At 48.9% G+C, this 22868-nt stretch overlaps 2 protein-coding genes across 14 annotated transcripts in view; one reads left to right on the top strand and one right to left on the bottom strand.

The window, feature by feature from the left end:
- Positions 1–1692: 1692 nt before the first annotated feature.
- On the bottom strand, positions 1693–5563 carry ZBTB25 (zinc finger and BTB domain containing 25). Of its 5 annotated transcripts, none has more exons than XM_072864285.1 (3): positions 5406–5563; positions 4541–4720; positions 1693–3305 (listed from the first exon to the last, which is right to left on the bottom strand). In XM_072864285.1, exons 2-3 carry the CDS (start codon positions 4711–4713, stop codon positions 2168–2170), a joined length of 1311 nt encoding a protein of 436 aa, XP_072720386.1. In that variant the 5' UTR covers positions 4714–4720; positions 5406–5563; the 3' UTR covers positions 1693–2167. The 5 variants fall into 5 exon arrangements, with proteins under 5 accessions (XP_072720386.1, XP_072720389.1, XP_072720387.1 ...); XM_072864288.1 differs by lacking the exon at positions 5406–5563 and adding an exon at positions 4998–5396; XM_072864286.1 differs by lacking the exon at positions 5406–5563 and adding an exon at positions 5026–5396.
- Positions 5564–5907: 344 nt separating this feature from the next.
- Positions 5908–22868, top strand: part of ZBTB1 (zinc finger and BTB domain containing 1) — a 63252-nt gene continuing 46291 nt past the window's right edge. For 2 of the 9 annotated variants that reach the window (XM_072864281.1, XM_072864279.1), the window contains exons 1-2: positions 8945–9299; positions 19144–21055. In XM_072864281.1, the coding sequence (XP_072720382.1) occupies positions 19164–21055 (1892 nt within the window). In that variant the 5' untranslated portion in view covers positions 8945–9299; positions 19144–19163. Of the gene's footprint in view, positions 5926–8606; positions 8679–8944; positions 9300–9384; positions 9503–10225; positions 10245–10389; positions 10408–11428; positions 11634–19143; positions 22574–22868 lie in introns of those variants that run through there. The other 7 variants (XM_072864277.1, XM_072864275.1, XM_072864272.1 and 4 more) reach the window with 7 other exon arrangements.

The following is a 22868-nucleotide window of genomic DNA, read 5'->3' as shown; positions in this document are numbered from 1 at the left end:
AGGTGCTCATCTACGGACTGAGTAGTCTGAAAACTCACTTTTAGCTCTTCTCTACAGCTATACCCAGCCCAGCAGACACTCCTCTCTGTTCTTAAATTAAACGTAGGAACCCAAGTGAAGCAAGCAGCACCCAGAGAAGCCAGCCCACCCGATAAAGTGTCACACACAAATAGGGAATGACTATAAACCACCTTTTTTTTTTTTTTTTTAACCATCATGTAGAAATAGAGGTCAGTGGAAGCCAGAGGGCATTTACCCAGTTATAAGCAGTCTGTGCTGGATGTGATTTAGCTGATGCTATTAGCCCAGGAGAGACCCAGCAGGCTCTCTTCTAGGAAATGCTCCATGAGAACCGCTCCGTGCTCAGATGCAGCATTTACAGGCCTGGATGTTGGCAGGGTTTTGTTTGTTTGCTTGTTTTAAAGAAAGGCGTTTTAAGCAGAGTTAAAATGCGTTCACACCAGAGCAGCTTTAATGGGTACACACAGCGAGAGGAGCACTCAGTCTAGCAGGCAGGCACACACCAAACCGCAGCGTGCATTTTGTAACATCATCCGGGCAGGCTCAGAGGCTGTTTGTTTTTCCCCTTTGTCTTAAAACACAATTTGGCAGCCCTCAGTGGCCAATCCATCCCCTGGAGTGTGCAGCTCCCTGCCCAGGAGAAGCAGCAGCCGCCCTTACAAAGACCTCAGATGGTCTTTTAATTCGGCAGTGATTTAATTGCAGCTCTTGCTCCAGGACAGTTTCAAAGAAGACAGCTCAAGGGTCCTGGCTACAAAAAGCTTTGGAGCAGGCGTTTTGACAATAAACTGTTCTCACCATTGTTCAGGCTCCCCCTCTCCGAAGGCAATGACTCAACTCCACCAGGACTGGCAGGGAGCCTCCAGCTTCTCAAAAACTGGGTAATGAGATTACGGGAGCAGCTCGCAAGGCTTTCGCTCTTTGCTGCAAAAGAAACCTCTGCACTGTAAGAGCTTCATGTGCCTCTTTGGGGCCTTCTGATTAAGAGCATCTCTTGAGGGATGGGTTGGAGAGCGTCCGGTAGGAAGCCTGGGGTGAAAAACTACAGAGGGACAAAATACGAATCCAAGAAGGCGGCGTACAATTTTAAACGCCTCTTGGATAAGTTATACTCTTCAGGTATCAAGTAATGATAAATGAAGGGCAAAAAGCTTGTGTTGTACCATTTTATGGTGGCTCCACAAGCAGAGAAGAAATAGCACATTATATATTTGCTCTTAGCAAATATACAGATTGTAATATTTAAGAATGTGTTTGCTCCAAGCTGTTTATAGAGTCGGAAATCATTTTCACTGGGAAAATCCATGTGTGCATTTAATCCTGTAAAGACTTAGGTTAGGACGTGCCTCCTCTCCGAGAGGAGAGGACACTTCCTTGCAGCTTTCATTCCTCTTTGCAGGGAAGATGGTTCAGTAACGGGATATGGTCCTAGAGGGTCATCAAAATTTGTCTCTGCTCGTGCAGTAGCGGTTGACAAGGGAGGAGTAGGAATGAGGAAAAACGCATACAAACTCCTTGAGCCTAAAAGTAAATTTAAAAGATTGTACTGATGAGGACTCCAGGGCTTGTCAAAGCGAAGGTTGCCTGCTACCCCTACATCAACATCACCAGTTCCCTTGAAAAGACCAGCCTTATGGCTCCCGCATGTATTTATGCAGAGATTTATTAACTGCAGTTATACAACACAAACTTCAGGATTCATCTCCTTGAGATATTTATTTTAATTAAAAACAAACTGGGAAACACAATACATATTTCCCTCTACATTTCCTTCCATCTAGTTTCAGAAGAGCAATTCTACGAGATACAGTCAGTCCTAGGCACCGCACAGCGTATGAGACTATGTTTAAACCTCACACCCAGCAATACAGTCTTAACTCTAGTAAAGCAGAGCAGGAATAAGTTTACACTTACGAAAAATGTAACTGAGTTACACAGAGGCTTCCAAGAAGGACTTAGATGGGAATTAGCTTAAGTTAGAGAAGTAAAAAAAGCAAGTAGACAAATCTAAGTGTGCAGTTCTTCACAGTTATCTCAGAGGCGATGGGAATAGTGAAGACAATCAGCTGCGGAGAGCAGCCACTCACTAGATGGAAAATGCCAAAATAACCCAGTTTCAGCCCCTAAAAGCTACACAGGGGGAGAACTACTCTACCAGGATCGTATCAACGCTTTCTTGGATGAGATCTGACTCCAGTATACATTCATCTAAGTGGTCTTGGGATAAACTGGAGCTTTTCCCCACGCTCTCACTGTCACAGTAAGGACGAAACCTGGGGGTCACAGGGCTCTCCAGCCGCTGGCAGCGGCTGTATTTGTGCTGTTTCCCTCTGTGTGTGTACATGTGTTCGAGCAGCTGGCTCTTCCGGAAAAACGTGCGGCCACAGACAGTGCAACTGATTTTTCTCTTTCTCGAGAAAGAAAAGTTACAGTTCAACTCTACTGGTTCGTGGTCCTTGGAGATGAGGGAGAGCTGGCCGATCTGCAGAGGCTCCAGGTCGCTGCAGCTCAGATGCTCCAGCTGATGCTCATCCTCCTTGAGGAGGAAAGCCCCGAGCCGGTGGCCATTCCCAGCCTCCCTGTCCTCAGCCAGAGGCTGCACCTCCCCCAGGTCGCTGCTCTCCAGGATGGAGGCCGGCACGCCGAACGGCAGCGAGCCCGAGACGTGGGTGTGCAAGTGCTCCCGCAGCCCCCCCCGGGAGTCGAAACGCTCCCCGCAGTAGTGACACAAGTGCACCTTGAGGCTGGCCTTAGCAAAGATGGGGCTTGCTACCTCCGGAGAAGGAGGGGTGCAGCTCTGGGACACCACGGGCTCCGAGTCGCACCTCTCCTGCTTTATGGAGACTGAGAGTTTCGGACGCTCTTCTGCTGGCTTGGCGAGAGCAGCGGGCTGAGCGGAGGGGCGAGCGACCTGCTGGTCGAGGGAGCTGTCGTCCAGGCCGATGGCCAGAGAGAGCTGCAGCTGCGGGTGATCGCCCTGGGCAGCAGACCTGCTGCCCGCCTTGGGCAGACTCTCCTTCACTCCCAGGCGTTCCTTCGCCGGTTTGTGTGCGGTCGAGATCTGGATCCCGTACAAGTTTGAGGACTGGACCGGCTCTGGGGAGAACACTTGGTTCATCTCGATCGCGATATGGGAGAGGTGGTCTGCATGGAGAAAGCGGATGCCCTCCTCCAGTCGGCTCTGGCTGACGGTCTGCTTTGGCCCTTTCCCAGTGTACATGATATGCAACAAGTAACTAAATATGTCAGGCTGGATGTCTGTAGGCTGAATCTTTATGCATTCGCTGAAACAAGACAGATGATTAAGTACATACAGGGCTCCAAATTACAGTCGCGATCCATTACCTGCCCATTCATTTGCTCCGCCGTTTGCTGTTAGAGCGTGTGCACTGCTGCCTGCCTCCCGGTTCACAGTGAGCAGCGCTCCGCGCCAAGACCTGCAGAAGTGCATGTGCCCTGTTTGCACAGCAAAGGGCCTGAGCATGTATTTATCCCTGTAATTATAAAGACCATACGTACAACTGCAGCCAGGGATGGCGAGAGCGGCCAGCTCCTGGTCACCCCGTCACTCGCACGCACAGCCATTTGCCGCTGCACGGCACCGCAGCGATGCCATGCAAGCTACATGTTGCCAGGGCGTGCCACTCCAATAACATGAGGCAAAGAACGTTTGTGTGTTTAAGTAATAAATTCAGCTGCCGCTACTGTGTAATCTTTATGAGCTTTGCACTTAAGTGTCAGTAAACAACATCTATGGGAAAGGAAGTTAACTGATCTTCTCACTTCCAGCCGAAGGGCTACGCGGCTGACGGCTAACGATTATCCTGCAAAGGTGCTGGGGGCCACGACCCTCAATAAGGAAAGGGAATGGAGAAGGGTTTAATCGATTACAAGCGGCAAGCCCCAGCTCAGAGGCGAGACCAGACCTCGGCACTGCCGTCGTTATACCTGCAGAACCACTCCTGACCCAGCTGGGTGAAGCATCTGAACAGCAGCTTGAAATAAATTGATGATCTCAGTCTCGGCCCTTATCTGCAAGAGTCTGAAGCGCAGAACTGCGATAAGGCTACGGCTTCTTGATTGCTTCAAGCCCATGGGTCCTGCCAGAAGGGACTGTCCCACCCAGCAAGCTTGCCTACGAGCTAATGCAAAGTAATGGACACGCTGCATACGGGCAGGAGGTCCCTGGATATAGGGATATATCCTATTGCAAATCTGTGAGGTTCTCACTGCAGGAGGACTGGGGATGTTTATTTTCTCTGGTCACGCAGATGTCTCATCTTCAAAACGTGGGGCCTGATGTTGGCGTATGCTGACTAAGAGGGTGGTTTCAAAGGACAGCACATTCTGGACTGGGAATGTTTAGAGAGCCGAGGCATGTGCTGGGTTAGGAAAATAATCTCAGGCCATCTAACGTGCCCACTCACGCTCTTTTAGACTATCATACCTTTAGAAAAGGGAAAAAGCAGAAAGTTGAGCAGAGCGGTTAAAAGGTAGGGGGAGAGCTGTGTGTCCTTACCTCGTCTGATGAATAAATATCATCTTAAAATAGTTTGAAAAAGCAGCGAGCACCGCTCTGTGGGCTTTGAAGTAAACATCTCCAATGGCAACTGTGCAGTCACACAGAAAGCCAAACTCCCGCTGCATGTTCAGCTGCTGGAGGAGGAGGACGCTGTGGCCGGTCGTGTCCATGGCGTGCCTGAGAGCAAAACAAGATGTTCATCTCGTGAAGAAATCACAGAGCTCCCGAAGCCTCAAACGTGGGTTTCTCACCACCGAAACGAGACGGGCGCCCGGCACGGAGCACGGCCTCGCAGAGCCTCTTCCCTCCTCCAGACGGTCCCTGCACCCCGATTTAATAATTTCTCCTACCGATACCACCGCCGGTGCCCAAACCCACCCTCGACGAGCTCAAAACCTATCCGGGGCTTTTCGACGTGCCACCTACAAGCCAAGCTGTTTCTCCTACAAATTACCCACGCTCCCTGGTGTACCGGCACTAACTTTAAACATCGCTCGCCTTTTCGCTCTGCCCCCGGACCGCGCTTCCCCCTGCACCGCTGCCCGCGCTCCCATCGCTGCCCGCGCTCCCCGGCGGCGGAGCAGCGGGGCTGGGCGCGGAGCCGCTCGCAGAGGGAGCCCTGCGCCGCCCCACAAGGGCCCGTTGGGCCGGGCCGGGCCGGGCCGCCCTGCCCCCGCGCCGCGCCGCCTCGCCAGCGGCCCCTTCGCAAATAAACGCTGATATTTGCTATTGTTCCAGCTGAGAACTGTGGGGCGGGGGAGCAGCAGGGAGAGGCGGGAAGCGCAGCCTCCGCGGGGAGCGTAACCAGCGCCCTGCCCGGCCCGGCCCCCCGCGGCTCCCCCGCGCCCGCGCAGCCGCTTACCCGCGCGGAAGCGCAGCGCTGAGCCCGGCTCGGCACCGCCCGCCCTCGCTGCCAGCCCGGCGGATGGGGTGGGCGCTGCCCCCCCGCGCTTCCTGCCGCCGGCGGGGCGGGCTGGGCTGGGCTGGGCTGGCCGGGCCGCCCCCGCCGCGCCGCTTCGCCTGGAAAAAGTGAGGCGCGGCCCCTTGCGCGGCCCGGCCTCGGGATGGGGGCGGCGCTGCGCGGCTGCCGGCGGCGCTCACCGCCGCTCACCGCGCTGCGCGCCCGCAGCTCCCGGGGGAGGGACCGCGTTCACCCCCGTGAGGGTTTTTTTGGGAGGGGGCTGTTTTCCTCTGGGCTGCCAGAGGCCTCACCCTGGGCTGGAGGAGTTGGCTTCTTAAATCGCGCAGTGAATCGCCTCATTGCTGAGCTCCTCAGCTCTCGGCGTAAGGGGGTTTTTGTTGTTTTGTTCTGGGTTTTTTTTAACAAAAAAACGGTAACAGGCGCCTGCCCGGCCTGCCTGCTCAGGAAAATGGACGTGAAGGTACGATCTGGCTTTTTCACCGATGTCTGCGGCCCAAGTGCTTTCTTTAAGCACCGGTGGATCCTGTGGACGCACCATTTCTCTCTCAGGCCTCCTCCAGTCTCCCACTAATTCTTACACCGGGGGTTATTTTGGGCAAGAGCGGCGTGCTGGGTAGGGCCGCAGCTGGGTGCAGCAGGGTTGGCAGAGGAGGGGGTGCAGGCAGGCAGTGCCACCCCACCTGCTCTCCCGGCCTCCGGCAGCTCCTCTGGAGAGTCCTGAGCCGCGGCCCGCGCTTTGGCGTTCAGTGCAATCTTTGAGGTGTCTTTCCCATGAATTTTATCAAATTGCTTTCTGAACCTCTTTAAACTTCCAGTCCCCGCAGCCTCCTGCTGCCACCAGGTTAATTTGGTGCCCACAGGTTGTTTTTTGGCTGGAAAAGGCAGTGGAAATAGCTGTTTGTGTGCTTTCGCCATGTTTTTGGTGCGGTTTCAGGGATCTGTCGCGCCCACCTCTTCAGTGGGGTCTCTCCTGGCTCAGGGCCTCTGCAGCAGGCATTCGGTGCCTTGGATCATCCCTCTTGGTTTTCTCTCAGCGTGTGATACTTTGCAGTTCATTTTCCTATTGCATTCCCATAATTGCGATTTTTTTTTTATTGGGCTGTTCCCGAATCTTTAGGGCAAATAATGCCCCTGGCCCCCCAGAATTCAGCAGTTTATGGGGCTGCTTCCAACAGTGCCTCGAGGCGGCCCGAGCCTGGGCGGAGGATGGAGACGGGCTGAGAGAAGGCGAAGCGTAGGCTCCAACGCGTTTTGCTCCATGCAGTGTTTGCTGCTTATCTCACTGACCAGTACAGCTTTCTCTTTTCCATTGCTCTACATTTTATTTCTTCTGTTTTAAATAAAATGCTCACAGGGCTCGGGGACCATCCTTCCCTCCTGTGTTTGCGCAGCAGCAGGGTTGAGAGTCGATGGAGCTATAGTCCTGGTGCTCCTATAAATATCAGTAGCCACTTCTTCTTCCCCAAAAAGGTTGGCATAGGTGGCTCAAGGTTTTGTGCTCCATTCTGGGTTATTTAACATATTTATTAACCTGCGTACAGAGTCAGTCGCTATTTGCAGATGGCATGTTATTTATTTAAATGATTAATTATTTACATGTTATTTAAGTTGACTCGGGTCCAAAGAGGACTTTGAAGAGCTTCAGAGAAACTGGAGCCAAAATGATGGAAGTGATGATGAGAAATTAAATTTGGTGTTTCGCTGTATAACACAGATGATGGTATCATACGCCTCAGCAGGTATAAAGTGATACAGCCTATGCTGGTGGGTCAAAAAAGAGAGCAGGACATAATCACAGCTATCTTCATGAGTGCTTCTGCTCGCTGCTCCTCTGTGTCCAGGAAAAAAAAAAAAAAATTAGAAAGGCAAGTGTGGTGGGTGGGCACCGAGAGAATGGGGACTGTGAAAAAGAGGGACTGCCTCGTGCCCCATCTTACCGGAGACGGCAGAAGCTCCCGGCGTGACGCACATGGGAGGGCTGGGACGGAGCGAGAGGCTGCACAAGCCCTGCATGGGCGCTCTTTGCTTGTGTTGCCCTGAGATGTGTAAGGAGCTGGAGAGAAAAAGACTCTTGAACCATGAGAAAAACCACTTTTCAGTGTGATTTGAAAACCACGACCGTGTCAGCTTATGGAGGCCATTTATTTAACTTCCTATGAAACAGGAAAACCTACGAAGAAGTTGTACTGCGGGGGTCCCTCCGCCTTTCGCGGGGGCTGGTGCCTTACAGCCACGGAGGTGTTTTTTCCCTTGGCACTGCTGCAGGCATCGCTGCAGCATAGTGAGGGGGGAAACAAGGGGATTTTTTTGGGAGACATTTTGAAAGCTCCACTTTTATTCTGCAGTGGTTAGAAAATCCCCAGACAGAGCCAGGAGGAAGGGGTGATGTCCCATTTGGAAACTAGGATTCTCTTAACTGGGTTTCTCCTGTTTGCTTTCACGGTGGAGGGATGCTTCAGGAAAACCTTGGGGGTCATTGAAGCAGGGATTGATGCTGGTACATTTTAACATCGTGGCATTTTATTTTGTTGCTTTTTTTTGTTATTGCTGTCATTTTCAAATTTGTAATAAAATCTTTTAACTTTGCTACAATTAAATTTTCCCCTTCGGCTTGTTTGGAGCTAAGAGGGATCTTGGATAGTTGCGGTAAAGATAAAAACGATGGGATCTCTAGAAACTGTGTCCGAATGCAGGAGCTGAGCAGATTAAATGCTTCCAATGCTGGCGCTGAATGACAAATGTCACTTTGGGGGTGGAAAAGTCAAGTGGCAAGACCGGGAGGAAAGCCTGACCTGGCTTATGTTTTCTCGCAGCCCCGTGGCAGGTAGCAGAGGGGCCACCCGCAGCTTCAGGAAATCCCATTTGCTTACACGGGCCAGTTCAAGAGGAGCTGGATGTTGTTAGAGAGGAGAGGTCCCGAGACCGATGGGAAGAGGGCCTGGGAAAGCTCCTAGAAAGATGGGGGGGGAAAAAAAGTGCTGTCCGAGGGATCTGTGATGAAGCACGGCAGTGGCTGCCAGCCCCTGTGCTCCCTGCATCACCGTAAAACTCCAAGAGGGAAGGCGGTGATACTAACGGGTGAAATTGCAGCAAAAAGGAAGTACTTTCTCATGCAACTTGCAGTTGTTTTTCTTGCAACTTGCAAGTAAACTGCCAGGCGCGGGAGGCCGTACGGCTGCGGGTACGAAACTCGAGCGCTGGACATCCACATGGGTAACCCGGACTTCCCCGTTGCCACCGTTCGCGGCTGGTCTGAGGGAAAGGGAGAGGACAGCCCGTTCTGTGGGGCGAGAGCTGCTGCGCGGGGACGGGGTGGACTTCCATCCGCCCCTCCGGCTCCGCGGGGGCCGGCGGAGGAGCGGGCCGGGCCAGCCCGGCGGCGAGGGTCGCGGGTGGGCGCCCGCCGGCGGCAGGTCCCCCCTCTGCGGGCCGGGGGGCTTCGCGGGGGGGCGGGGGGGGCCAGCGGAGGGGCCGGGCTTGCGGCACACGGGGAGGGGGCGCCGCCAGCGCCAGCCCGGGCCGCGCCGCGGCGGCCCCGCCGCCTCCCCGGCGGCATGGGAGGAGAGGGGAGCGCGGCAGGGAGCCGCCCGCCGGGCCCCGGCATTGGCGGCGGCGCAGCAGCGCTGGCAGCGGCGGGGCCGGGAGCCGCCGGCCGCCGAGGGGAGGGGTCCGGCTCCGTGCGGTCGCGGCGGAGCCGGCGCTGCGGCAGCAGCAGGCGCGGCGGGGCGGAAGTCCTTTGTTGCAGCCGCGGCGGCAGCAGCAGCAGCAGCAGCGGCGGCGGGAGCGGCGCGGGCAGCTCCCCCTCGGCGGGCGCCGCCTCTCCCCGCGCCGCGGGTAAGCGGGGCTGCGCGCCCCTCCGCGCCGTCCCGGGGGGCCGCCGCCGGGCGCTGGGGAAGGGGGGAGGGGGGAGGCGGGAGGGCGGTGCGGGGCGCGGCGGGGCGGCCGCAGCTCCGCCGGCGGCGGGAGGTGGGAAGTGCCGAGCGGCGCCGGCCGCGGCATGGCCCGCCATAGTGGCGCGGGGGGAGCGGCGCTGCCAGGTAGGGGCTTTCCAGCCGCGGCCGGTCCCTGGCGGGCGGCCGCCGCCGTGACCTTGCGCCCGGCGGCCTGGCACGGCGCGGCGCCGCCCGGGCTACGCGGGGGCCGGGCGGCGGCGCCGCGGCGGCGGGTCCGGCGCGGCTCCCGCTCTCCCGGGGCGCTGCGCGGGGGCCGCGGCGGGCGCGCTCCACCTGCGGGCGGTAGGGGAGGCGGGCGCGGCGCCCGGCGGCGGGGCCCTGCGGAAGCGGGCGCGGGCGGGGGGATGCTGCGCCGCTCGGCGGGGCGCCGGCGCTGAAAAACGAGAAGCGGCCTAGGGAGGTGCAGAGGCGTGGGGCGAGGAAGGGCACCGCGCTGCCCTGCCGACTCCGGGGCTTGGAGTCACGTTGAACATCTCGAGTGCCGTTATCGCCGCCCAGCCCCGTCCCCCCCGCCGGCAGGCCAGCGGATCCGAGCGCTGCGTTCTCTTTCTTTTTTTCCTTAAAAAAAAAAAAGAACGCTCAAAACTTCGAGTGAGTTGCCGTAGTTTAGCGAAAAACCGAGCTGCAGCCGGGAGGGAACGCTCCACCCTGCCAGGCAGGAGACTTGGGTTTCACTCGGGGCTGGCAGTGCACAGGATCGCCTCGGAGGCGGCTGGAAAGGAAGGGGGATAGTTTTGTCACATAAAAACAAGCCCTGTGTGGCTCTGGGAGCGGTGTCGAAAGTCTCGTTCCTCAAAAGACTCCTCTTTTCTTCTCGGATAGAAAGGTAGTAACAAGAGTAGAGGAAAGGGGACTGAAGACGCTGGGGGTTTGGGGCTGGGGTTTTATTCCTCTTTTTTTCCAGGATTTTTTTCTAACTCGGATTCTCAAGTGTGGCCTGTTTGCCGGCTGATAGACGAGTGCCTGTTCCTCTTGACACGTAGGCATTGGTAAACGGATAGCATAGGTTGGATGCTGTTTAATATTTGGATATTTACTGCCAGATTATGTCATTTGCTTGCATTATTTCCCTTGCACTAGAGTATCGCAAAGTACAGCACATACTGCAAAACTATCCAGGGCTGCACCAGTGTGGTGTTCCTTAGGCATTTAATTACATTAAACAAACATTCCTTTAATTAAAGGTGTTTGTTTAACATTCCTCATTACAGCTCTTGGAAAAACCCACACAGCAGCCGTGAGCAGGGGGGATGCGGGCTTCTCATTTTTACCGAATTACAACTTAAGCTTTCATGGCGAGCGGGGGAGAGGCGTTGAGACCATATGGCCGTGGGGAAAACCGGCCAAACGCGAACGGTTGCAGTGCTGGCAGAGATTTTCCTAGGCAGCAGCATAGCGAGTTGACAAGATTGTGGAGAGATTTTTGGATGACTGGCCAGAAAACCTGAGGAGTAGCGAGTCATCTTAGTTGCACGCTGCTGCTGTGTGAGGTAGCAGGGAGCCAGCAGGCACCGGGGGGGAGTTGGAATGGGTGAGGGGTGGCTGCAGGAGGATGTAGGTAATGAAGACATGGGTTGGTGCTGCGTAGGAAGCTCAGAGAAGTAATAGAAGCCCCTTCTTCCTGGTAGCCGGAAAGTTTTGCGTGGAATGAGATCACAGGCTTAACAGATGCTTCAGCTCTGCTTGCGCGAGTCTTTTCTTCATGCCATGTTGTCACTGGCACAGGAATTTGCAGCAATTATGTTGAGAGTGCTCATATCAACCAGTGATAGGGGTTTTTAGATGCTTTCTTACTTGAATGTGTGAGGCTAATTGCTTCTTTCATGGATTTCCATTGCTACTGACGGTGGAGAGCCTTGAAAGTCTGGGATGGACAAAGCCTTAGGAGTTACTAATCTGCTGTATGGAAACAAAATATGCTCAGAATTGAGGTAATGAAAGTTTCCTGATAAAAATCCCAGTGTCCTTTCTCTTAGTTGTTACAGCTGGACCTCTCACTAGAGCCCTTCCGGACCTCACACGCACGTAGCGTGAGAAGCCCCTTGTGCATTTTTCGGTTTGACCAGTGGTTCCCCAGCGGTTGGGTTATCCTGCCCTGCCTCTGCTTGGGCACAGTAAACACCATCACCCAAAGAGTTCCGCTGCAGACACAGCGTGTGGGCCCAACAGCTGACATAATTTGCATGAAGACCATTTATATCCTCAGATTTGTCTGGTAATTTTTTCTTTGTGCATGTTGTGCCATTGCAAAACTCCCTAGAATTAGCTGGCTGTTGCCTTTTTTCCTATATTAAACCTGTTTCATTGGATGGAGACCTTAGCGGCTTTATGTTTGGTTTTTTGGTTTTTTTTGTTTTTTTTTTTTAGTGCTGCAAGTAAAATGTGAAGTATTTAAGACCAGAAAGAGTCGGCGAAATCTGTAGCCTGACCTGTGTGTCACAAGTTACTGTGCTTCATTCATGTGCGTCCAGCAAGTTGTTACGCCAAAGTACGACTTGTATTTGGCCAAGGATGCTTTCCTGGAAGGCACACCTATCTTCATTTGAGGGTCTTGAGAGATGGCTAAGCCACCAAGATGCCTCTTGAAGTTGAAAGTTAGGGTAACTCGGAGAGCCTAGATAAAAAGGCTCATCTTTCTGCTACGAGGCAAAAATGGGGTGTCAGTTTTTTTCCCCACTAATTGTTTCTTCTAAACATATCATTACCATGTTGCCTGACAACTTTTTACAACTGTAAAGGTCTCAGATAAAAGATAACTGTGACTTTCTAGAGTAATCCTTTGTGGCGAGGAAGTTACTTTAAAAGACTGCATAAGCTCTCTCTAGTACTTCTACTCCATCGATCTGATCTAAAGTTGTTTGAAGTTGAGATGGGCCTGTAGTGCAGACTCCGTTTTCTTAATTTATTCACTCATGCTTTTCTGACACCTTATTCCTTGTCTTTCGAGGAGTGTTCTTACCTAAGAACATCTTAACTAATTCTCAGTTAGCAGCTGAGAATGATAACTCGCTAAATTTTGATGGCTGTTTCTCATTTGCGGACATGGATGCTGAATCAGTGGAGAACTGCCTGCTGAGGAGGGATCGAGTGGCTCTGACAGCTCATGGTTGGGGGCTTTGGGGCGTCTTACCTTTCCCTGGTTCAGATCTAGCCCGGGTGTCAGCTAAAACTTGTTCCTGTGCGTTGGCCACAAGTCTGTTTAAAATGAGTTGATTCAGCCATCAGGATGTGTCTGAAGATGAGTATCTACATCATTGGAAACGGCTTCACAGCTAGGACGCCTGAAGGCAGCTGATTGGAAGGGCTATGGGAGGAGGATAAATTATACCTTCAGTCCTTCGTAGCCTGAATGATGGAGCTTAATTAGATTTTCCCTGGCAGTACATGGAATTTCCATAATTGTTTTAATTCATGATCAAGGCTATGCTTGCAGTGTAAACTGCATCTTATCCATACCTGCTGTTGAGGTGGACGGTGGTCACCTGGCCCCAAGTTCTTTGCCGTTTTTGCAACGTTTGTGTAAACTGAGGCGCTTTCTCGGACTCTACGGTACCAGAGCAATCTTGGTGGCTTCCTCTTGAGTACGTCTAGATAAAAGTTGTAGCCTGTTGACAGCTCTGTGGTCAATGCACTAGCCGAACGCCTAACCTTCTCAGGCATCACGCGGAGAATTTAGACATGTCATGTAGGATTTTCTCCTGAGCATCTAGATGCTGTTGTTTAGGAAGCCAGATTCTTTGGTGGATCTGACCCACAGAGGCAAAATAACTCTTTAGGGAGGAGAGCTCTTGGGAACCAGCGCCAGGGTGGGATAGGGTGTCAGACTGCGATGGGGAATTTGCTTTCTGCTGCCCACGCGCTTGTTTCTTTGGATAACTGGGCGTTGTTTTCTTGAGGTTTTCCAGTCTCGTTTTCTATTAGCACCAAATTCTCCACTCATTTATTATACTTTTGTCCAGCCTGCTCTTGGTTTCCAAAGAAAAGCAGCCAGTAACTAAGCATGTAAGCGCTCCGTTTTTGCCTACTCAGCAGTGGAAATGCTGGGTTTTGAAAACCACCTACTAATTTTAGGAGCCAAAAGGCTCCTAAATTCTGAACCTTGTGGTACGTCTTTTTTAAAGACAGAGAAGTTACCAAAAGAACTTTACCAGTTCTTTGCTCAAGGACTTTTTTTACTTCTTTAGTTTTAAAACATCTCAGGAAATCTTAAATGTGAGGAAGTGACAAAAAGCATGGAGTTATAGTAAATACGTATTCTTTCTTGTTAGCAGACTTATAAACAACGTATTTGGTTAGTGTAATAGTGCAACTTACCTTGTATCCGAGTGGTGACTCAAAGGAAGAGAAAAAATCTGGTGGCAGACAAACAGCTTGAATCAAAGCATGGCAGTGTAAAAAGAAACGTTTGCTAGGAAAATAAAATGCCTATGGAGACTTTGAGTTTGCAAATCTGAGTGAAACGACCTGACTCAAGTATGTTCACTTTTCGTTTTCATATCAGATGGTTTTCTAGCATATTTTTTCAGAACACCTTTGCATCGTTCAGTATTGCTTATGACGAGGCCCATTGCTGTGTTTACTGCACGAATCAATCATTGCATCATTGCTGAAGATGGAGTTACTTGCATTCCTCGTGGACTTTCCTGTGATGTTTGTGACTACGGTGTTAGGGTGCTTCACCAAGGCAGTATGCTAGTCCGGGCAAGTGGCTGGTGTTTCTCCTCTTTTTGAAATAGAAAAGAGTCAGAGAGGATGAGAAATACTTAAAAATTTTGGATTGACAAACTTGCCTGTGTAAAGCTTTAATTTTCCAAGATCCTTGGTGATTAATACGTACAAAGGATAGCTCCCATTGGCCTCAGTTGCTGCCAATGGTGTTTCCCTGTGTGAAGGAATCGGACATCCAAAAAATGCAAGCCAGACTTACCAAAAAAAAACCAACCCCAGAAGGTTGAAATGACCTGTCCTGGCACTGACGGCGATGGGATGCTGTTCTCCAAGGCAGTGTTCATTGCTGTGAGATTCTCCTTTTTGTCCTTTGGTCTCATTCACTTCACATCCTCCAAATGCTGTGCCGAATGAGCAGGGATCTTGTGGTGTTGCTGCTCAGGTCCATCCCTGGGCAGGTCCAGAGGATGTGCTGAGTAAGGAAGGGAGCCTTTGGTAAGAGGAGGGCTGGAAGACTGTGCTACAATATATACAGAAATGGCAGCTGAATTAATTCTGCATTAATTATGGCATTTCTTATGTGTATGCTTAACTTTGAAACCTTGAGTTTTCTGTAAAAAGGACCTGTTTTTATCCTAATGCCTGCTTTTTTTCCAAAGTAAACTTCAAAAATAGTTTGCAGCATTGAACCACCCACATGGGTGATAAATACAGATCTCTGCCATTTTAGCAAATAAAGTAACAAAATAATGGTAAATGATCATTTTCTAAGAGCTTGCTCTTGATGGGAAGGAGTTTGTCAGCAAGCCCATGATATTTGCTGATGGCAAAGGGATGGCAGAATTGGGAATTCAGGGTTCAATTCCAGCTCTGATGGGGTGAATGCTATAATTGTTTTCCACCCATTTCCCAGCAAAAGCATGTCTTTTTTTTTTTTTTTTACCCCTTCTGCCCTAGCCCCTGCGACTTGGCTCTTCCCAGCCCCTTGCCCAAGCATCTTCCCTTCACCATTTAGACCCTCATTGCACCCATTTTTAATTCCCACTGCTGCTTCCTAATCCCAGTCCCCTCCTCTCGGCTCAGCACCCCACTCTCAGCCTGCCTCTCCTTGCCCTCCCAATTTCCAGAGGTTTGCCCTCCCTTACAATTCCCAATCTCCTTGCGTTTTCACTAAGTCCGCTCCTGGGTCTGGCTCTCATCAGCCAGAACCGTGCGTCTTTTCCGTCCAGCTGCCAGGAGGGATGCTTAAACCCAGCAGCGAGTTGTGGTGCAGAGCAATCTCCAGCAAGGCCTGCTGCTGGTTTGTGACTTTGTGGAGGTGGCATATAGAATCAGAATGGTTTGGGTTGGAAGGGACCTTTACAGGTCATCTAGTCCAACCCCCCTGCAATGAGCAGGGACATCTTCAACTAGATCGGGTTGCTCAGAGCCCCGTCCAACCTGACCTTGAATGTTTCCAGGGATGGGACATCTACCACCTCTCTGGGCAACCTGTGCCAGTGCCTCACCACCCTCATTGTGAAAAATTTTTTCCTTATATCTAGTCTGAATCTGCCCTCTTGTAGTTTAAAACCATGTCAGATCTCTGCACAAAAGGGGGGGTTCACCATGGGTGGGATGGCTCAGGCAGGCTCCCATGTACAAAGGAGCTGCAGGAGGATGAAATGTTCTCAGCGAGGCTGTAATCCAAGATTTTTAGTAACTAACAAAAGTCTTAAGTGTGAACAAACTGGTAATTTTTATCTTCTTCTGCCCCTCAAGCTTATGGCTTGGCCAAATTCAGGCAGATTTTTATATTGTGACAACATATCCAAGCCATAGCGCTTTCTCCCATATGAAGTCTCTTTTCGAAGATTTTGGAAGAGAAACGTTTTTTATTTTTAAAAGAAAAAATAATAATCTACATATATGAAAGCTTTTTCTTAGCTTCATTTTTAGAACCATTTTGGCTGAAATTTTCTGGGGAGGGGAAAATAAAAAGCAGTCCAAAGCAGATAATTCAGAAGGAAAGTTTTGCCTTCGCTGGTTGAAATATGTCAAAGTTTTAAATAGCCCAACACAGGCTCTCATAGTGGGAAGTGTTGGCAGCTGTAAATATATAGTTACATCCAGCAGGTTAATACAGCATCCAGAGGGAGGATGCCAGTACTTTCATTAATATAAATAACTTCAAACACTCTCTATTTTAATACCTACGTGTAGTACTACCGTGATAGAGGCTGGGTACGTATCTGAGCACCTTGCCATCCTGGTCGAGTGACCTCATGCTCAAGCTGTTTTTTTCCAGAGTGGTGGCAGGAGGTGGGCATTGCCAACGGGTTGTTTTTGCGTATCGGGACTCACGTGCTGAAAGCTCTGCAAGAGTTCAACTCTCAAATGGGGACATAGCTTCCACCTTTTTCAAAGAAGGAGGAAACTTAGAAAAGACGAGTTTGTGTGCCATCACTCCAGTGGCTGCCAGATTGTTCCCACCGTTTGGAAATGCCCCGGTCTGCAGGTGTGTGCGGATAGTTTGCGACCTTCTTTTCGGTACAGGCTTGCTGCTTGTACTGCTGTTTTGCTATTGGAAGACACAATGGAATACTTTTAGTGTAGAAAAAAAAAATAAAGAAAACATTTAAAACTTGGCACTTTATGAGGATGAGGAGATTAAAACGAGCTGTCCTGAGCCTTTTCTTGTCTTGACGGCAGTTCACACCAAGAGGCCAGCTGTGCCTTAGACTGCGTCTTCTCACTTTCTCGTTGGTTTTCACTCTTATAATGTGGAAGTTGAAGTAAATTCTTTGTCATTATGAGCTGCTGTTCTTAATACTTGATATAGTATACTGAATTACATTTAAGCATCTAATGAATTACCTCAAATCCAAAACATGTTAGCACTTGGAAGAATATAAAGTGCACTTGTATTATTGCTTGATGTCGAGAGCTTTGCTGTTTTTCACAGAAACGTCTGAAGTGTTTCTGTGAAACACTTAGTGACTTAGACAATAAGTGACTTAGACTGAAGTGACTTAGACTATAATCAATTTTCTGTAGAAAAGACATGAACTTGTTTCAGAAATTCTCCTACTTTCAAAGCCATCCTTTTGCAAGTTAGTAAGAAAGCCATTAAATTAATTCCATGCAATGAGTTGTATTTCTGCAGTGAACATCACTGGGCCAAACTGGTCGGAGAGTCATTATGGTAGGGTGCTCGCCTTGAGTTTTGGGTGTGGAGGACTGGGTTGAGAGGAGAGGAGCAGCAGCCATTCAGATGCTCATCATCAGTGTAGTTCAACCCAAATCTCAAGGTTCCTGTTGCCAGACAAGGTCTTGTGCTGGTGGTGAGCATAAGTAGTGCTATATGAATTGGCAGTAGGGAATATTGCTGGGCGCTGTGAGCATGTTCTCATCTTCAGAGCTTGAACACGTTTCTTCCATGGCAGTCCTTCGTGGAATGAAGAAGAACGGTGACTTAATGTTACGTTTGCTACTTGACAAGCCAGGCAATGCCTATGACTTGCGAATTCAACACTAATAGTGACATTTAATTTCTCCGCCCATTTCCTACCCTCTAGGAGATGTAAGCTCTCAGGGGAATAAGAAGAAATAGGGAGCATTTTTGTGTGTATTTTGTTTACATTTTGGACAGTTGAAAGAATGGTTGCAAATCAATCCGTGCATTTCATTGAGTCATAAAATGCCATTTAATATATGTTGTTTGCTAGCCTGTACTTTGTACAAATCTCTTAGAGTTATTTGCATTGTTTGCAATAAACTTTTAAAATATTAAGAATGCTTGTTAGTGCTTTAGGTTTCTCATTTCATTTAGGGCGTTCTTTATACCTTCTTTTGGTTTCTCATCCTCCTCCCTGTGGAGTTAGTACAGATTATGTATATCAATAAAGGTTTTCCAAAGCGAGTAGTGACTAGCTGTTGGATCTGGCTGTACTTGGTTAAGTTTATCTTCTGTAAATCAAATGCACACCTCCTGTGTACAATACATTTCTTCTGGATGTTTTTGTTAACATAAACTAGTATGTTTTCTTCCTCTCTTCTCTTGAGTACAAATTAGTCCTTTCACTTACAGCAACCCTCAGCACTCACAGACCTTTCCCTCTAGTTTTTGTCAAGGCTTCCTTTCACTGTGGCTCCACCTCTGGCTTGCTGTCCTTCACATTTCTCCATTGCTGAGTTTTTCTTTGTCCAGTCTCCCGTCTACATGTTTTGGTTATATTACAGCGCTCTGAACGAGTGGTTTTGAGAGCAGTTGGAGGCACGGCGTGCACCACTTCCTGCCTCTCTGCAGTCCGTGCGGCTGTCACGCAGCTAGCCTGGTCACCATCTGCAGCGGGCTTGTACGTGGGACGTGCCATCACAGCCGGGCTGCCCTGTGCTTCTGAGAATGCATTTGAGTTTGCAGTTCCTGGTTTGCAGGATGCCTTGCAGATGAGGTTGAGACTGTCCCTGAGCTGCCCTGAAGAGAAAAGGCGTGTGGATGTAGCTTGTGTGGATGCTCCACTGATCTGTCTTCTTAGTTTCCTTCAGTGGGGAGGAAAGGACCAGTTTGAGCCTGGCCTGGTTTCCAGTATGTGTTGCATCATATGCCCGTTGGATCAACAGGTGAAAAAGACAAGTTGAGACTGAAGAGTGGTTTCTTACAGTCAGCTTACCTTGTATAGGTGTTGTCCTGGGGCCATCTTACAGAAGTCTACCCTGTGAAGTTTTTGAAGTTCTGCATTCAGAATTCCTATCTGAAAATCTTGGCTGTAGGACTTTGAGATATATTTGCTAATTTATATTCTAGCAGCGTTGCTCTGATTGACATGTGTGGTGGTTATGTTTATTAGTTTACTAGTCTTGTAAGTCTAGTGGTGAGAACATGGAATTATGGATGTTTTCACTGGCATCAATATTCATAGTAGTTACCAGCAAAGGTCTCCAGACAGGAAGCTGTACCACAAACAGTGTGAGAATAGGGCAATCTAGAGAAGAAAAAGATGGCAGTTCCTCCCTACGTTTAAGTTCGTTTTGCTTTTTGTGCTCATGATTTAACAGATGTCTTCTTCTTCATGCAGGGCTGTAATTGAAGTACAAGATGGCAAGAACCAGCCACAGCAACTATGTCCTTCAGCAGCTAAACAACCAAAGAGAGTGGGGCTTTCTGTGCGACTGCTGTATCGCTATCGATGATATTTATTTTCAAGCACATAAAGCAGTTCTTGCTGCGTGCAGCTCCTATTTTAGGATGTTTTTTATGAACCATCAACACACTACAGCCCAGCTGAATCTAAGCAACATGAAGATTAGCGCTGAATGCTTTGATCTTATTTTACAGTTCATGTATTTAGGAAAAATTATGACAGCCCCTGCCAATTTTGAGCAATTTAAAGTGGCCATGAACTATTTACAGCTATATAATGTACCTGAATGTCTAGAAGATATACAGGATACAGACTCATCTAGTTTAAAATGTTCGTCTTCTGCTTCTAGCACCCAGAATAGTAAAATGATATTTGGCGTGAGAATGTATGAAGACACGCTTGCTAGAAATGGCAGCGAAGCAAACAGGTGGGGCATGGAGCCGCCAAGTTCAACAGTAAATACATCCCATAACAAAGAGCCTGATGAAGAAGCTTTGCAGCTAAGCAGCTTCCCCGAACAACTGTTTGACGTCTGCAAAAAAAGCACCACATCCAAATTCTCTCACACAAAAGAGCGCGTGTCCCACTCGCGCCGTTTTGGAAGAAGCTTCACCTGCGACAGCTGCGGGTTTAGTTTTAGCTGTGAAAAGCTACTGGATGAGCACGTGTTAACGTGCACTAACAGGCATTCTTACCAAAGTGCCAGGTACTACAGTGCTGAAAAAATAGACTTTAATGAAAAGGACTCTACTTCTAAAATAATCTCCACACAAACAGAAAAATACAAGGGGGACTCAAGCCAAGCTGCGGACGATTCTTCGTCTCCTGTGTCAAACATCACAAGCAGAAAAAGCAGCACGGTTGCCTCCGAGACATCAGGTGAAGAAGGAAGTAGAGCCTCTGAGAGGAAGAGGATTATCATCAAGATGGAACCAGAGGACAATCCTGCAGACGAGCTGAAGGATTTTAATATTATTAAGGTGACAGATAAAGACTGCAATGAGTCTTCCGACAATGATGACCTAGATGATGAACAAGAAGAGCCGCTTTACAGATACTATGTTGAGGAAGAGATCAGAGAGAAGAGAAATGCTCGGAAGACTTTAAAACCCCGTTTATCCATGGACGAGGATGAAAGAAAGTGTTTGAAAAGTCCACGGCACCTTAACAGGAAGGCTCCTTCAGTGCAGGAAGATGCTGAGAACGCTCCGTGTGAACTTTGTGGGCTAACAATCACCGAGGAAGATTTGTCCTCTCATTATTTATCCAAACACATAGAAAATATATGTGCTTGTGGCAAGTGTGGTCAAATACTGGTCAAAGGCAAGCAGTTACAGGACCATGCGCAGACCTGCGGAGAACCCCAGGATCTGACCATGAACGGTATCAGAAATTCTGAGGAGAAAATGGACTTAGAAGAAAACCCGGAGGAGCAGTCAGAAATAAGGGACATGATGTTTGCAGAGATGCTAGAGGACTTCAGGGACAGTCATTTCCAAATGAACAGCCTTCAAAAAAAACAGTTATACAAGCATTCTGCCTGTCCCTTCCGATGCCCTAATTGCGGTCAGCGTTTTGAAACTGAAAACCTAGTGGTTGAACATATGTCAAACTGCCTGGAGCCAGATCTGTTCAAGAACTCCATGATGGAAGAGAACGAGAGGGATCACAGACGTAAGCATTTCTGCAATCTTTGTGGGAAAGGATTTTATCAGCGTTGCCACTTGCGGGAACACTATACCGTTCATACCAAGGAAAAACAGTTTGTTTGTCAGACATGTGGGAAGCAGTTCTTAAGAGAGCGCCAGTTGCGGCTCCACAATGATATGCACAAAGGCATGGCCAGGTATGTCTGTTCCATTTGTGATCAAGGAAACTTCCGAAAACATGACCATGTACGGCATATGATATCTCACTTATCAGCTGGAGAGACTATATGCCAGGTCTGCTTTCAGATATTCCCAAATAATGAGCAACTGGAGCAGCACATGGATGTTCATCTGTATACATGTGGAGTATGTGGAGCAAAGTTTAATTTGAGGAAAGATATGAGATCTCACTATAATGCCAAGCATTTGAAAAGAACATAAGCGTAAACATACTGTTAAAGCATTAAGTTGGCAGCAGAGAGAACACCAAAGCAAGGCATACAGTATAGTAGACAAAAATTGAAAGGAAAAAAAAAAATTGAAAATAAGTCTCTTTTTTATTATTTTTTTTTTAAGACCCTCCTAACCATAGGTGTCTATTTAGGCTCATTAAGTATATAGCTTTGAAAAGCATCATGTGTTTAATTATTACATTTTCACTGTTTCCTAATACCAGTTTCTGTTCTTAATTTTATTGTTTTACTAAGTAGATATACAAATCATTATTTTTAAACTGTAGATTAAAAGCACAATGTTACCCCTTCACTGACTGCTATTAAACAGTTCTCGGATCCATGTCCGTAAGATGAGTGCTTTAATATTTCCATGTGTTGTTTCTTCATGTGAAAATTTTAGATCACAGCGATTAATGTGCAAGAGCATAATTGTTCATAATCCCCAAATTAATTTTCAAATTGAAAAAAAAAAAACAAACCCCAATGCCAAGAAATAATCCTTTGCTCTCTGACTCTGCTGTAAGGGCAGAGCCGGCTGTCCTGGTCCTCTGCTTCTTGGCTTTGTTGGAATGTGCATCCCAGGGGTGAGAGCACGTAGGCTCAGTTAAACCTTGCAGACTTGGACTGGTGTGCGCAAAGGGAAAGGGAGTTGATGACTGTCGGGATAACCGAGGAGTTCCCAGCAGAGTGGTCATTTTCCAGACTTGAAGTCCTAGCAGAACTGTACAACTGACGTTGGCCTTTCGTTTTCTGTCTGTACCTGCGTGGGTATATATAACCTGCTTATTCTAATATACAAGGGAAGAGTGGCCGTGGTGGATTGCTAGGAATGCGGAATGGCGATGTGCATTGAAGACTGCATTTCTCGGCCTAGCTGTAAATGGTGCCTTGCTGCTTGTGTTGGAAAGTTAAAAGTGGGATGGGTGTGAAGATAGTCCCATTGCTGGGGCGGGGAGGGGAAGGGGGAGTGTGGCTCATGTGAACCTTAGTTTTTTTGTTCCTTGTTTTCATGATACTTTCTGAATGTTCTGTTTTTCAACAAGAATATAACAAGAAAAGACTGCAGAGTTTGCTTAATAAATGTAAAGACATTTTATGCCTTTTAAGATTCCTTTCTGATTCTAGTATAGCCCTAATCTGCATAGCTTGTCTCTTAATTTAATTGAATTTAAAAATCCTGCTAAGTACCAACTGACATCAATTCAGTGAGGCAGTTTGGCCTTTGAGAGAAGGACTGGCTTTGACTCTTAGGCACCAGCTGTCTAAATGTTTGTTAAGTGTGTGATTTTTAGGGGGGGGGGGGGGAGGAAAGGATCCCAATATGTAATGGTGGAGAAAACTATTAAAAAATAAAACCTAGCAGTACTTTCTCCCAGCAGATCTCACTTAATCAAAGAGCGTAGTACTGCTATTTCCCACTGAGCCATGGAGGGAGGAAAGCAATTTAGATTGGCAATTACGGCAGGTGGACTAGATGATCGTTGTAGGTCCCTTCCAACTGAAATATTCTATTCTGTCACCTTGTGTGCCAGAGGTGGGGTTGAGAATAGGAGCC

The sequence above is a fragment of the Ciconia boyciana genome, chromosome 6 (assembly GCF_034638445.1).
Source record: "Ciconia boyciana chromosome 6, ASM3463844v1, whole genome shotgun sequence".
NCBI lineage: Eukaryota > Metazoa > Chordata > Aves > Ciconiiformes > Ciconiidae > Ciconia > Ciconia boyciana.
The sequence above is the reverse complement of the archived record's forward strand: the minus strand, read 5'-3'. Positions and strand labels throughout refer to the sequence as shown.

Coding starts and splice junctions, on each gene's coding strand:
- ZBTB25 (XM_072864284.1), bottom strand. CDS start 5,097: ATGGGAGCGCGGGCAGCGGTGCAGGGGGAAGCGCGGTCCGGGGGCAGA. Junction 4,721..5,041: donor TCCGGGGGCAGAGCGAAAAG/GCGAGCGATGTT, acceptor TTTTGCTCTCAG/GCACGCCATGGACACGACCG. Junction 3,306..4,540: donor ATATTTATTCATCAGACGAG/GTAAGGACACAC, acceptor GTCTTGTTTCAG/CGAATGCATAAAGATTCAGC.